Below are 15,124 nucleotides of genomic sequence, written 5' to 3' on the forward strand. Positions count from 1 at the left end.
AAACCTTCTTCAATAATAGGTTCCTCATCAATAATAGGACCCTCGTCATCTTGGATAGTAGGAGCAATATATTCATCAGCAATGGGAGCGTTATCAACTAGAGTAAGAATAAGATCGCTATTATTATCATCTCTTGAAAAAGACATAGGAATAAAATTCCTTTAGATGACTCCCCCATTTCAAGAGATGGTGAATGAATATTTTTCAAGAACATCAAAATTTAGCAAATCGAGATTCAACAATTCGCGTACCACGAGTAGGACAGGAAAAGCGATAGCCTTTTTAGCGCATTGGATAACCAATGAAATAACAGCGATTTGTTCTCTGATCTAACTTTTTTCAAATTAGATCATAAATCTTTACTTCACTGACAACCCCATACACGAAGATGATTCAGACTAGGCTTCCGCCCTACCCACAACTCAAAAGCGGGTCTCTGGGAAATCATTTACCGGGAACATGATTTAAAATATAAGTTGCAGTCATAAGTGCTTCACCCCATAAAAACTCTGGAAGATTTGTTCTACTCATCATGCTTCTCACTAATTCATGAGAGTGCGGTTTCTCCTTTCAACAACGGCATTTTTCTCAGTGAACCTGACATATTGTATTGAGAAACTACACAAATTTCTGGAAAATATTCAGCAAAAGGCCTCATGTGTTGTTTAGATTCTATATAACAACCAGAATATTCTCCTCCGCGATCAAAATGAACAAATTTTATGACTCTTCCCAATGATTTCTCAAGAACATTTCGAAAGATTTTGACTTTATTAAAAGCGTTGGATTGTCTCTGATCAGGTAGGTGAGGCCATAAGAAGAAAAAACATCGATAAAAGTTATAAAATACTTGCCGTCGCACAACGTGTTGGAATAAGGTTTACCGATGTTAGGTGGATAATCTCTTATAAAGAGTGACTATAGTGAGTACCGTTTTCTTATTTTAGTCAATTTTTCACCAAGATAATCAACCGACAAGTATCACAACCGTAAACATCAATGTGAGAGAAAGAATTTTAGCTAGAAGTAATCGATCAATTCTTTCTTTAGAAATATGACCCGATTTATCGTGCCAGAATAATAAGGATGTTATCTTAATATATGAAATTCCGTATTTTAATATTCCCAGTTTGATTATTTAATTAAATGATTAATTAAATGCGGAATAATAAAATCGGTATCGAAATGTTTTCTGTAGTTACGTAATGCAACTCGTAACTCCGCAGAAACCTTAAAAACAAACAAGGCATAAAAGTAAAAACACACAAGATTTTTGTACGTGGTTTCAACAATCCTTTCAGATTGTTACTAGTCCACGGGCCACGCCTGCAGATAAGATTCATTAGATCGCATCAAAAATACAAAGTAATTGACTTATGCATAAATGTACCCCTCTTATTGTATGCCGCAAGCTTGATGTATTCCACCTACTAACCGAATCTTGATAAAACTCCAAGTGCTCGAACTCCCTTCGATCACCTTGAAGAGTGCTTGAATCCTCCCGATTCAAGGCTTAAAGGCTATCTCCCGAAAGCCTATACAACCATCTCCCGAAGGTTGTGCTTGTATCCTCCCGATGCAAGACTTCAAAAGCAATCTCCCGAAAGCTTGTAAATACCCTTCTCCCGAAGGTGCACTGATGTTCTTCTTCGTTGTAGACTTGAATACAGACTCAAGACAATACAAACAACAAATAAACAGAGTAAGAGTAGAACAACTCTTCTCTACAAATCAAAGACTCTCTTTTCTAAAGATATGAATGAAATTCAAAGATACAAGAGAGGTACCAAGAGAGGTACTAAACAAAGACACTCTTTCCTTAAGATATGAAAGCAATTCTAAGTGTGTGAAAGAGATACAAAACCTAGCAGCTATGGGATGTATTTATAATGAATATACATCTCATAGACAGCTTACATTCTCTGAACAAGACCTCAACCCACTAGAAACTTCCTAAAATAATTCTTCAATCACCAGAATTTCCGTTTCTGTACATACAGAATCGTGGGCAGTAACTACAACTTTCCTTTTATAGAAAAGGAAAGTCTAGCTCCGGTTTTCTCTTCAAGAAACCTGATCTAAGAAAATGGGAAACTCAATACAAGATCAGATTACACAGCTGGTTAGATAAAAACGAAATGGGTAACCAAACTTACCATTTTTACCTTTTTTCCAAAAATAGGAAAGCTAGACAACTTTCCTTTCAAGTTTGATTTACACAAATATGGAAACCATATCAATATATGCCAGCCGAAATATACATTAAATAATAAAATATTTTTGTCAATTAAATATGCCAAAAATGGAATTAACAATATAAGATTTCTTATCCACAATATTCACAATATTGAAAAAGGAAGCTACGGAAGTCAATGATAATTTGAAAAGAATATCAGAGTAAAAACAGTTTCCAATTATTCGGAGTCAAACATAATGTCAACACTATAATTGGCTAAACGAAAAGAAAATCATTGGTTCACTATAAGTTTTAAGCGAAACTGAATTACTTTAAAAGTAGGAATCAAGTAATTACTGTTCAAAACAATCTGAACACTAAACTGTAATTCAAGAATAAGTGTGCCAACATAAATAACGTCCACTCCAATATAAGTGTCCACTGTAAGCATTGACTCCCTCTCAATTGGCTTCTTGAAATCCCTTAGCCTCTGGTTGTTGTTGTTTCTCTTCATATTTTCTTTATCCTTTGTTGGGCTTGAGTTGAGAAACAAAGTGAGAAGACTCATTCTTTTCATTTTGTTAGCTTGCTTGTTTCAAACCTACACACCGAGAAATTAGATCACTAAAACTCCATGTTTTATTATAAGTGTTGCAGTCGTCTCGATAAGATCGAAAGAGGTGAAGTGCATGAAGAGCTCGATGAATAATGAAAGAGTCAGAAATAGGAATATTATGATCTTTCAACTTGGACTGAACATTCACCAATTTCAGAATAAAATCTCGCACTCCTTTTATTTTTCATACTTAATGGTTGCCATTTCATCCATAAGATGTCCAGCTTTAGCGATTTCACTAGTGTGAAATAGTTTTTCTAGTACTTTGAAAAACTCATTAGTATTTGAGGTGTTTGGCAAACCATCAAAAGATGTTCAGGAATTAAACGGTTCATAGCAATGAAACTAAGATGATTTGAATTTTTTTTTTTTTTAATGTGCATGAAGAATTTTTGGGCAACAATTCTGATATTAGAATAAGATCAGCAGATTTTTCTTCTCGAAGGCATAAGTCCAAATTTATTATGCCTAAAGTAATTTTCACATCTCGTTTCCATGTCTTAAAGTTGAAGCATTCAGAATTCAGATGAAAACGGTATTGTTGTTCGTAGAAAGGAGACCGAAAAATCCAAAAATTAAAATTAAAACTTGAATAAGCAATATGAGCAATGCATTAGAAAATATTGTAGAATCAACTGGTCATTATAAACTCCCCTTTGGGGTGAGAATATAACACACACATGATCTACCTTCATGAAGTTAACAATAAAGAAAAAAATACATATCATTTAAGAATTTATTACCTTTAGAAAAATAAATTTCTTAAAAATATGTATTAATTCAAGCAAAAAACAATAATAAATTTATATATTTAAATTAATACATTTGGGCAAATAATTAAAACATATACATTTAATATTAACTCACTTCATGGAATGTGAACTAATATATGTAAATACTACCTTTGGGCAAGTAATTACACATATAGTCAACCAAAAATATAATATTTTCTTCAACATGTGAAATTTGGTGATAAAACAATCATTGAAAATTAATAATTTTCAACCAAATTTCCAAAAGAGATATATAATTGCTTTTATTATATTGATAATAAAAAAAATAAAGTGTCCACCATAACACATTATTTTTATATCAAATAATCAAGTTTTATAACTTTAGAACAACAATTAATGGAAAAATATGAAATAAAGAAAATTGGTGGAGACTACATAGTCAAAACAAATTAAACAAGAGAGTGACTATGTCATATGGGACGAGAAGAAACTCAAAAAATTTTCTATGATTGACAAATTTCGAAAAATTATCAAAAAATATTTTTAATAATTTTTAACTACATAATTATCATTAAAATAATAATAATTATTAAACGGAGTCAAAAAATTAATTAAAAATCATAGAAAAATCAGAAATTTAATTTTAAGCACGATGGAAAAAAAAAACGTCGAAAACGGACCTCCCAGCCGGCCCCACGCGCCCCCACGCGCCGCCTGCGCGAGTGGGCTTCGCGGCTGGGAGTTGTCTTCTTCCTCCAGCACTGCAGATGGGTCCAAATAGCTCGGTCACGCGACCCGGCCTTCCGCAACCCGGGTCTCCGCAGCTTTTCCGGCCAAAAATTCGTCGAAAGGTGGGGATTTTGGATGGGTTTTGCTCGGGATTGAATTTCTAATTGATCTACGCTACTAATTTCGGGTATTAAAGGTTAAATCTCTAGATTTCATGACAAAAGCAATCCGAAAATTGAAGAACACAACAAAAAAAAATTGTAATGCTAATTTTAGTTTAAATTCGAAATTAATTATGTAGGAACAACCTTAAACAATTGATAATGAGTTATCTATAATCAATTTTAGATCAAAAACAATAAAATCAAAATACACAAAATATAATTTCATATTATAATCATATAAACCCTAAAACTTTAAATTTAAAATTCTCTTAATATACACAATGATTTTATGCATATAATATATCAATAGAACGAGAATTTAATAATAAACAAAACCCCTAAAGTTTTAAGATTTAAAAACAAAAAATTGCACATAAAATAATAACAAAATTCATATGTAATTATAGATAATTAACATATGCAAATTAATTATACTAATTATAGGTTCTAAATCATATACAATAGGCAATCTGATACCACATGTTAGAAAAATTAATAATATACCCAAGATCTATTTGTATATAACATAGAACACAATAGTAATATATAATAATTAGGTATGTGTACCTGATTGATCCATAGCAATTATCTCTGATTGATCCACAGCAGTTACTCCAATTTGATAGTGCAATACTATCAACTAAGTCTTCCTCCCTAGATCTCTAAATCAGAAGCAGTTTGTTTTCTCTGATTATCAAAAGGTATCCAATTGTGATGAGTCAATATGTATTTATAGAGTTAGGGAGGGGACTTAGCTACAAAACCCTACTGGCCATTCGCTCATCAAAGGCTTCAACTAACTAGAAAGCCTACACTTCTGCTTCACCTAGACTTTACTCACAGATGCTAAGCCCATTAACAATTGATCACCAACAACATGGGCTAATACAGCAAAGAACTATCCAATCAACCCAAGTTTTAATAAAACCAATAAAACTTAATGTAAGCCCAAATAAAAGTCTAACACATCTGATATTAATGATATAATTAATAAAATTGTATAACTTACACGAGATTTTAACATCATACTGCTTATTTAGATTGTTTACTAGCATTGAAGAAATTTTATTAATAATACATATAATACTAATTTTGTAGTTAGTATGCGATTATTCTCTGAATTAGATAATAATGTAGACTTTGTATTTTGCAAATAATTTTAATCAATATTTTAGACTTAATTTTAATCAAATAATTTTTTAATATAACTTAATATTAAATTTGACTTACATAGTAATTCTTGCCAAATTGAGTTCTGAGTATTAATTTATTAAAAAGTAATTTGGCATCTTTGAGCTTATGGTATTAATTTGATATAATTTGCAAAGTACGATGTTGTTGAGGCGTTGGGTATCTACTCTGGGGTTCTACTAGTTTGTTGTCTTGGCTATCAAAGGGTGATTTTGGAGTCTAATTGTGTTACGGTTATTAATATCATTCATCATAATAAGGTTGACCAGTCTTATTTAGGTTGTATTATTAGAGCTATTCTTGCTTATTGTAAACATTTTAGTGATATTTCTTTTATGTACTGTCCTAGGATTGCTAATAGTGTGGCTCACACTTTGGCAAAGTTAGCTTTGTCTTGTTCGGTGGTTTGACCATCCTAATTGTATTGCTTATGCTTTGTAGATAGACTTTTATGATTAATGTTATTATTTGACACTTTTTTTCCTCTTAAAGTTTCTCTCGTTGAATTTACTCTGAGGTTTTAGTGAAGTTTTTTTTTTTAAAAAAAAAAAACATAACACTCAATTGTGTATTTTTTTTTTAAAACTGCTCAATTGTGTATGTGAGAAGCTAAATTAGTATATTTCTTTTTTATTTTGCTTGGTGTTGTGTTCACCCCGAAATTAAAATTAATTTTGATTTCTTATACATGCCTAATTTTTTAAAAAATATCTGCCTAATTTAATATATTAAATCTGATATTTTTACAATTTTTAACAATAACATCAACATATTATTGAATTAGTGATATTATTATTATTAAAATTCTAAAAATATGTATTGTAAGTCAAATTATCTTTAATACACGGCGTGGACAATAAAAAGAGTGAATTTTGGGGTCCTAACTCCTAACCTGAATAATTTATTTAAAATTTAAATTGGGGTCCTAACTCGAAACCTCAAGTTGGAATCTTAATTTGCGGATAAATTAATTAAATTACATAATAAATGAAATTACTTGAAGTTGTCGTTTTATGGACGCGGCAATGGTTTTAGTAACCTTCGCCCGTCGTTTTGGACCCCTCATTTTTTAATGTTATGACATTTATTTACTTAACGAAGGTTCGAGGGAGGGAGTGGCACCCACCCTACATTTCAATTGGGAAAAAAAAATTACTTAAATAAATTATAAGAGATAATAATAATAATAATAATAATAATAATAATAAAAAATCAAGTTTTTTTTCATAATTGATAGGTGGGGCACTATCTCCCTGTCACCTACCACTCTCTCTCTTTCAATTTCTAGTTGAACCCCAAAATAAATGTAAATTAATAGAAATTCAGTTTATATATGGCCAAACTTGTAGAGTTTCAAGTATCCCATCAAATATCTTTGGTTCATAATGTCTAATTTTTTTAAAAAAATTATTAGAATTATTATTTTAATAATACATACAATATAATACTGAATATAACACAAGAAAGAGGAAATAAAATTATGTTGTTGTATCTAGAAGAGACCTTTTTCTATTTTTGCATATAAAAAATGTATATTAAATGTATTATTTTATGTGTAAAGAAGATTTCATATTTCATTGGAAGTTACTAAAACTCTTTTTAAATCCACCACCATTAATAAAATATATATATATATATATATATATATATAAGATGAAGCATTTCTTATATTAAAAATAATTAAAGCCCTACTATATTCATACCAAATCTCATACTTAACGCATACAATCAATAATTAATGCACATTTATTTATTTTTTTTACCGAAAGTTAATTAAATAAATTTTATTAATTTATGGGGTGAAAAATAACATTTTCCAAGTAGATATTTTAGTAATTGAAGTTTTATACAATTACTATCTAAACTCTAGCTCAACATCATAATAATGCTTTAATGATATTTTGGACACGTGTTAATGTTACAGATCAAATTAGATCAGAAACCAACCGCACTCCAATAAAGACCCAATTTATAAAAAAAGAAAAATTCTCACCCAACTAAAACTTAAGAAATTCAGAAGAAAAAAAAAAAAGAGCTAAAACTTAAGAAGAAAAAAAAACAGTAATTATCATTATTTATTTATTCTTTTTAGAAAAAGGACAAAAATACAGTATTACCATCACAAAAGCTTTAAATTTTTTATGTAAAGATATATAAGTAATAAAGGGAAATTTTTAATTTTTTATTTTTTTTTGGTTGTGGTGTAAATTTTGGGTAAATACTATTTTAGATCTTGTGTTTTGCGAAAAGTATTAATTGGACATTTTGTTTTGTTAAATGACAAAATAGACCTTATATTTTCTAAAATGGTACAAATAGGACTTTGAATTGATTTTTTGTCAAAATAAAATTTAATTATAATCTAATCTAAAAGTGTTATGACAAAACTGTTTATATTTCTGTATCTGTTCGTATTAGAAATTATATATTAAAAAAAATAAGTTGTCAAAAATTAAGCTCAGGGTCCTATTTTTACTATTTTGGAAAATACATGGTTCATTTTGTCATTTAACAAAACACAAGGTCCAATCGGTAACTTTTGTAAAACACAAAGTCTAAAATAATATTTACCCTAAATTTTGTTTCAAAAATATTGTGTTTTGTGTTAAATTTTTACTATTATTTTACTATTGTTTTATAGAAAGATAATATTTTTATAAAAAATTCTAGCAAAATTATAAAATTTTACAAAAATCTAATAATTTTATAAAAACTCCAACAATAAATAACAAATATTTTTCAAAACAAAAGATAAACATAACATTATAACATACATTTCATTCATTATTAATTATCATCATTTGTATCTTCCATTCCCTATCTCAAAAGCAACTCTCAATTTCCCTTTCTCACCTCACCTCTCTCACCCCACCAAAACAAAATTTCCACCTAAAACAAACAAAACATATTCATATATTGATTTTGATTTATATATATATGTATAGTGTGTGTGAGTGGGTGTGTATATAGAGTGTATATAGATAGATATTGGATATGGGTTTTTGTGGGAAACAAGATGGAAGAAGATTATAGAAGAAAAAACTGATCTTGTATATTTATTATTGTTGGGTGTGGGTTTTTCTTTCTAGAGACAAAAGTTTGAATTGAAGAAGAAAAAAATGCCGATAAAGAGTATAATACATGATATGAGGATGTCAAGGTCGCAGAGGGTAGTGCAGGACGTGTCGTCAGCTGCGGCGGCGGTGGTGGATGGGTTGAGCCAGAGTTGTTGGGCGAATATGCCTCAGGAGCTACTTAGAGAGGTGCTTATGAGAATTGAAGCGTCTGAGACCGCCTGGCCTCCGAGAAAGAACGTCGTCGCCTGTGCCGGAGTTTGCCGGAGCTGGAGACTGATTACTAAGGAGATCGTTAAGACTCCTGAACTTTCTGGAACCTTGACCTTTCCCATCTCTGTTAAACAGGTTTGTTTTCTGTTTTTTTTTTTTTTTTACATAATAAAAGGAAAAAAAATGATCTTGACTTAGTGTGTAGTTATTGTTGTTTTTCCCTTATCAATTTGTTATTAATTTTATGTGCATTTGGATTTGGATTTGGATTTGGATTGAGTCTGTTTTGAGTTGCTAAGTATTTGGAGAAAGAAGGAAAAAAAAAATCTTAATTTAGGGGCTGGATTTGAATTTGGTTATGGATAATCATGTTAGTAATGGGTATAATTAACTAAGATAACTTATTTTGGGGAAAATTGATTGAATTTGTTTTTCCCATCAGCTGAAATTTTTCTATTTTATCATATGTATAATCATTTTTTGAATTCAAAACTATAAAATAGGATCTTGAGTGTGGAAAAAAATGGTTTCAATTTTCTATCATACTGAAGAGTCCTTTTTATTTTTTTCTGTTATTTGTTATGTTTTTCATTGAGTGATTGAGGTTGAGACATGAGAGATCATTTGCTTAGTCTCTCTGAGAAATTATAAACTCTAAAAAATGGAAACATTAATCATAGGAATGTTTGCTTATTATGCTACATTATATTGTAGAAAAAATGTTTATGGAAATGGAATATCTCTGTTACACTAACATCAAATGATGGATTTAAGTGGAAATTCTCTGTTTTTGTTGCAGCAGAATGAAGTGAATTTTAGAATTTTCCAACCCAAGTAATTTGTCTATTAGCGAATCTTGGCAGACTTGTTTGTAAAAATATAAAACTTAGTGATTTCCGGACAAATTTTGGCACTGACACTGACCTAATAATCCTTGTATTTCATTTGGGAAATTACTAAGCAATTTCCATTTATTGTTTATGTAAGTTCATTTGGGGACCACAGTCAATGTCACTAATGCTTGAGCCTATAATGAAATAGTTTTTTACTTTTAAAGTGGAGGACTTGTTCTTATTAGCTTGCTCCACTTGTCTAATTGACTTATTTATTTATTTATGTTGGCGCATATGATGAATAGTGAAAAATTGCTCACTTTTGTTTAGTTACTTGCTTGTTATGGAACCATAATTTCTTTTCTCATTTTCTCTAATCAAGTTTTTTTTTTTCTTAATCTTTTTCTCTTGCAGCCTGGTCCGAGGGATTGTCTTGTCAAATGCTTTATAAAACGAATCCGTTCTACCCAAACTTATCTCCTTTTTCTCAGTCTGACTAATGGTGATCATTTGCTATCTTAATTTCTGAATTTTGAAGCTCATAATGTGTATAGGCTATGTATCGGATATACTATTTTGTCGTTTGAACCATGAAGATATTAACTTCTTTCTTGGCTTGCTTTCATGGCAGCACTAGCTGATGATGGAAAATTTCTCCTTGCCGCCCGCAAGTGTAGGCGTGCCACTTGCACAGATTATGTCATCTCGCTGCATGGTGATGACATGTCAAAGGGAAGCAGTGCATACATTGGGAAACTAAGGTGTGCAATAAGCATAGATATATCACTCTTTTTGATTCATAGTACCATTTGCAGCTATTATTTGATGTTTTCTCATTTGCCTTTATACAGGTCAAATTTTCTGGGGACCAAGTTTACAATCTTTGATGGGCAGCCTCCTCATGCAGGAGCTAAGATTTCGAAGAGTCGCTCCACTAAGCTGGTGAATTTGAAACAAGTGTCACCTCGAGTTCCTGCAGGCAACTACCCTGTGGCTCACATATCATACGAGTTAAATGTGTTGGGTTCTAGGTAAGAGTTAAAGTTTTGCAACAATATACTACTATCTTAAACTAGATGTTAAAGTAGCTTCTCTACATTGATTACAAGTAGGGGTCCAAGGAGAATGCAGTGTATCATGAACGCCATTCCTTCCTCTGCAATCGGGCCTGGTGGTGTTGCCCCCACGCAGAGTGATTTTTCCGTTAGCAGTTCAGATTCCTTTCCTTCACTCTCATTTTTCCGTTCAAAATCCAATCACGTAGAAAATTTCACATCAGGGCCTATGGCCAGTCAAAAAGATGGAGTTATGGTATTAAAGAATAAGTCTCCTAGATGGCACGAGCAGCTCCAGTGTTGGTGCTTGAACTTTCACGGACGAGTAACAGTTGCTTCAGTGAAAAACTTTCAATTGGTGGCCTCTCCAGAGAATGGAACTCCAGGGCCGGAACATGAGAAGATCATCCTCCAGTTTGGAAAAGTTGAGAAAGACTTATTTACCATGGATTACCGATACCCAATATCAGCTTTTCAAGCATTTGCTATTTGCCTCAGCAGCTTTGACACCAAGATAGCTTGCGAATGAAAAAGCATGCAAGTAAGAACTTCTTTGAAATCGTTTCTACTTTTGAACTGGCATCTTTCAAATTTCAATGAACTTGTTTGAAACTTTCTCTTAATCTTTTTTTTTTAGTTCTTGTCAGGATCAGCAAAGTTTGGTGGTTATGAGAAATAGGCTGCTAGCTTATTTTTGGCCAGATTAAACTTTGATGTTTTGCCTATATTTCATGGGAAGAGTTACATGAAACGAAAGTGGATTCGAGAGACTAGGGAACATAATCATCTACATCATCTGTTGTAAATTTTTAGCTTTTGTTTTTGTACATAGTAACTCTATATTTCAATATAAAGAAATTTGGCTTTGCATGTGATTTGTGTAACGAAGGAACGCATAAAGTCTAGGCTAGTACAAGCATTTTATATCATTCATTACTCACAAATTTATTCAAGTCTAGACAAATTCAATGCAAGGAAGAAAACTTTACAGATAACATCGTTGTGATTTTATATTCCAATCCAGGTAGCAAACTTCAATCCTACTTTGATAAATCGATTAACAAAAAAATAAAATGAATGTATATGAAGTCCCACACCATAAATAATTATATAAACGTCATCCTTGTAAAACTGGACTGGCTTATAATGGTTCATAGACACACATTTAATTATGTTGCCCCTATTTGGCTAACACCTTGTCATGTTTTGTCTAATAAAAGCTCTTCATTACAATGATATAAGATGTAATACGTTCAATATTTACATGACTATAAATAAATATAAGTTCTTTTACTCCTTACTTAAGCGGCTTGCATGTTGATGCTTGATTCTGAAGATTTAGGAATAGCCCCAACAGCTTCTTCTTCTTCTTCCTCCTCTTCCCTACGCAAGTCATCTGAGTGTAACTGTGGTTGATTGAGACTACGGACAAACATAGTGAATGAAGGAAAATGATCAGGTGAGAAGAAATATGCACCCATTCTCTGATAAGTGAACAGGTTCACCATATTCTCACTCAACAAATTCTTCTTGATCTGTTCAAATCCCCCTGGAGCACCTGAAACTGATGAGTTCTGTCCAGAAATCTCAACGCCGTGCCTTCTGCAAGCTTTCTTAATCTGTTTTAGTAATAACTCGGGACTCGAAAGTGAACCATGGTGTTGGTGTTCATCTAATAAGTCCATTCCTGGCAATATCATTGTGCTGGAGTTCTTTACAAAAACCTGTGCCACTTCTTCATATCCATCTCTAAGGCATGTGTTGTAAAACCCAGAAGTCAGCTCAGAAGGGTGAGACCTTGTTCTGTTCCATGAGTGCACAAGTGGGACTTTACCAGAAACTTCCACTTCAGTATCCTTGAAAACAGAAGAAGCCATAGAAAGTAGCCGATCACCGTGATTTAAGAGCTGGTTTGAATACCAAGAGAGGAAGAAGTCGCCATAGGGTGATTCCCATGATCCACCGTTGTCCTTGAAGAAACTATTTGAGGTTGGTAGCTGATCATAAGTGGATGCATCATGAGGACCGCCAAGTCCCCAACAAGGGTTCCCAGTTGCTTCAGCATGCTGCTTCAGATTGCTAAGCATGTTCTTGTCATAACACTGGAACTCTCCAACACCAGGGATTTTATTGTCTTTTGCTTTCTGATGATGAGAAGGATAGCAAAGCTCGCCGTCAGGTCCTAAGCCAATGGAAATACCCTGAAATTGGCAAAAACAAAAGCCATAGACTATGTCAGACCACATATCAAAACAAGAGAGATTCTTTCAAAGTAATCCAAAATCTATGTTCTTATTCTCACCTGGATTGTCGAACCCATGGAAGACAAGAATGAAGACTTGAAGCTTTCACAAAAGTCATTGTAAACTTGAACTGGGGTTTTTCCATTGAGAACAGGAAGTTCATCAACGGCCAATGATAAGCATTCTTTGTAGCACTTTCCTGATCGATCAGTGAAGAAGATACTTGGCTCGGATTCACCAATCTGAGACACCCAAGCTGGGAGTGGGATCTGTGGTTCTTTAGAGGCATGGAAACAGAGTGAGACATGGAGCTTGAGACCGGCATTCTTAACCATCTCTGCAATAGCCAGGTACCCCGACCACTCATACTTTCCCATAGCCTCTTGCTCAACTATCCCCCACCAAATTGGGAGCTCAACACCTTCAACACCTAAAAGCTTCAGAGCCTTTAGTCCAGCAGCAATTGCTCTTGCATGGTTAACAGTATTGCAGTCAGAAACTATATCCAAGGGCAATCCAACGTACAACTTTACACCATTAAGCTGCAAAGTAAACAACATACACTCAGTATATTATAAACTTCACCCATTTACAGTAAAAAGGCCATAGATCGGTAAGCTTTTGAAGCATACTAAAACTTTCAGCACCAATTCCGAGTAACTAGATAAATTTTCCTTTACATCTCCAACAAATTAATGCAATTCTATCCCTATATAAGATAAAAGCACAGCCAGATTTTTCAAGTTCTGAGAAAAAAGAAAGAAAAAAAAACTTTCTACTAGGCCACCACACACAGCATCTTTGGTCTAGAAATTTGGGCCTTTCTCCATAACCCATTATGCAGTCAATAATCTCTCTATTCCACCATATAGGAAACATAAAGAAAAGGACACAAAGAAAGTTGGTTCTGAAATCATTGTTATTATTAATATTTTATTTTAAAATATACTGAAATTAAATTAAATGTTCATTGAATGAAGGAGATTTAATATGATTAAACAAATTATAATAACAACAAAATTTAAATACAACCCTCTGTTTTTATACTTAAAAACTTATATTAGAACCTGTTTTTTCTTGTTTGGTTCGCAAGAAAAAAAAATATTGCAAAAAAAAAAGTAAATCATTTCCAATTTCTGAAAGGCCAAGACAATTAAGGAAAACTCACCAATTTGGACTTTCGGCTTCGCCCAGAAACTTCCGTTGACCGTACAGGTTCGGACTTTACAGCTTTAGGTGTAAATCGAAGCCTGGTGTTAATCTTCCACTTCCCAATCTGATCGAAACATACCTTGCTCCTCAAACTAACGACGTTAAGACTCTCAACTTTCGAGCTACAAAACCCTAGCTCCCTGTAACCCAACTCCGTCGCTCCAACCTTCGACTGAGAGCTACCAATCAAAGAAACCTCCATGAATTTTATAATTATTTTTTCAACGAAATTATTTCTACTTTTCCTTCTAAAATCAAAGTTTTTACTTTTCGCAAACGAAAATCACTTTTTGGATCTAAATCATCAGGTCCAAAAAAATTTCCCAGAAAACAAACAGAGCTTATAAGAAAGTATGATGATTTTTGTTTTCTGGGAAAAAAAATATATTAATTCACGAAAATATGGGACGAAAACGAAGAAAATAAGAGAAAATTGTTTTTTGATGTTAATATTTTGTTTAAGCAAAGAAAAACTGAGAGTCCGTGGCTATTTATATAATATAAAAAATATATAAATAATTCAAAAGCTAATATTAATAAAGTAATTATCTAGGGTCTGAGACGCGCTCTTTTTTAGGGACAAGTGGATTTTCATGTTGTTTTATACTGTTTTTAAAAAAGGACTAACCAGAATCTGCCACGTGTCATTCATCTAAGAACACCAAGTTGAGCTGCATATGTGTCATTTTTAACTGGATTTTAAAATAATAATAATAATTGTGATGGTATTATTGGAAAAGATAAGTTTTTTGTCCAATTTTATCCAAAACTAAAGGGTAGTTATATTTACACCCCATAAAATTATAATTACACCCCTAAAATATAATTACATATTTAACCTTATGTAAAATTACCAAAATAGATATTTTTAATAAAAATTATTT

The 15,124-nt window shown here is 32.2% G+C and overlaps 2 protein-coding genes across 3 annotated transcripts; one reads left to right on the top strand and one right to left on the bottom strand.

The window, feature by feature from the left end:
- The first annotated feature begins 8,365 nt into the window (after positions 1-8,365).
- LOC115722348 (tubby-like F-box protein 3) lies at positions 8,366-11,655 on the top strand. Of its 2 annotated transcripts, none has more exons than XM_030651541.2 (6): positions 8,366-9,032; positions 10,145-10,232; positions 10,362-10,491; positions 10,582-10,761; positions 10,843-11,326; positions 11,423-11,655. In XM_030651541.2, exons 1-5 carry the CDS (start codon positions 8,730-8,732, stop codon positions 11,312-11,314), a joined length of 1,173 nt encoding a protein of 390 aa, XP_030507401.2. In that variant the 5' UTR covers positions 8,366-8,729; the 3' UTR covers positions 11,315-11,326; positions 11,423-11,655. The 2 variants fall into 2 exon arrangements, with proteins under 2 accessions (XP_030507401.2, XP_030507402.2); XM_030651542.2 differs by having other exon boundaries at positions 8,369-9,032; positions 11,433-11,655.
- Positions 11,656-11,769: 114 nt separating this feature from the next.
- LOC115722347 (inactive beta-amylase 9) lies at positions 11,770-14,762 on the bottom strand. The gene is made up of 3 exons (XM_030651540.2): positions 14,197-14,762; positions 13,088-13,570; positions 11,770-12,986 (listed from the first exon to the last, which is right to left on the bottom strand). The coding sequence occupies exons 1-3, from the start codon at positions 14,440-14,442 to the stop codon at positions 12,087-12,089; spliced, it is 1,629 nt and encodes a 542-aa protein (XP_030507400.2). The 5' UTR covers positions 14,443-14,762; the 3' UTR covers positions 11,770-12,086.
- Between the last annotated feature and the right edge of the window lie 362 nt (positions 14,763-15,124).

This window comes from Cannabis sativa, chromosome 9 (assembly GCF_029168945.1).
Source record: "Cannabis sativa cultivar Pink pepper isolate KNU-18-1 chromosome 9, ASM2916894v1, whole genome shotgun sequence".
NCBI lineage: Eukaryota > Viridiplantae > Streptophyta > Magnoliopsida > Rosales > Cannabaceae > Cannabis > Cannabis sativa.

Excerpts from the sequence above, each read along its gene's own strand:
- LOC115722348 (XM_030651541.2), top strand. The coding sequence starts at position 8,730 with ATGCCGATAAAGAGTATAATACATGATATGAGGATGTCAAGGTCGCAG. Across the intron at positions 9,033-10,144 it reads TTCCCATCTCTGTTAAACAG|CCTGGTCCGAGGGATTGTCT; the intron begins GTTTGTTTTCTG and ends TTTCTCTTGCAG. Across the intron at positions 10,762-10,842 it reads TTAAATGTGTTGGGTTCTAG|GGGTCCAAGGAGAATGCAGT; the intron begins GTAAGAGTTAAA and ends GATTACAAGTAG.
- LOC115722347 (XM_030651540.2), bottom strand. The coding sequence starts at position 14,442 with ATGGAGGTTTCTTTGATTGGTAGCTCTCAGTCGAAGGTTGGAGCGACG. Across the intron at positions 13,571-14,196 it reads GAAGCCGAAAGTCCAAATTG|CTTAATGGTGTAAAGTTGTA; the intron begins GTGAGTTTTCCT and ends TTTACTTTGCAG. Across the intron at positions 12,987-13,087 it reads CCATGGGTTCGACAATCCAG|GGTATTTCCATTGGCTTAGG; the intron begins GTGAGAATAAGA and ends TGCCAATTTCAG.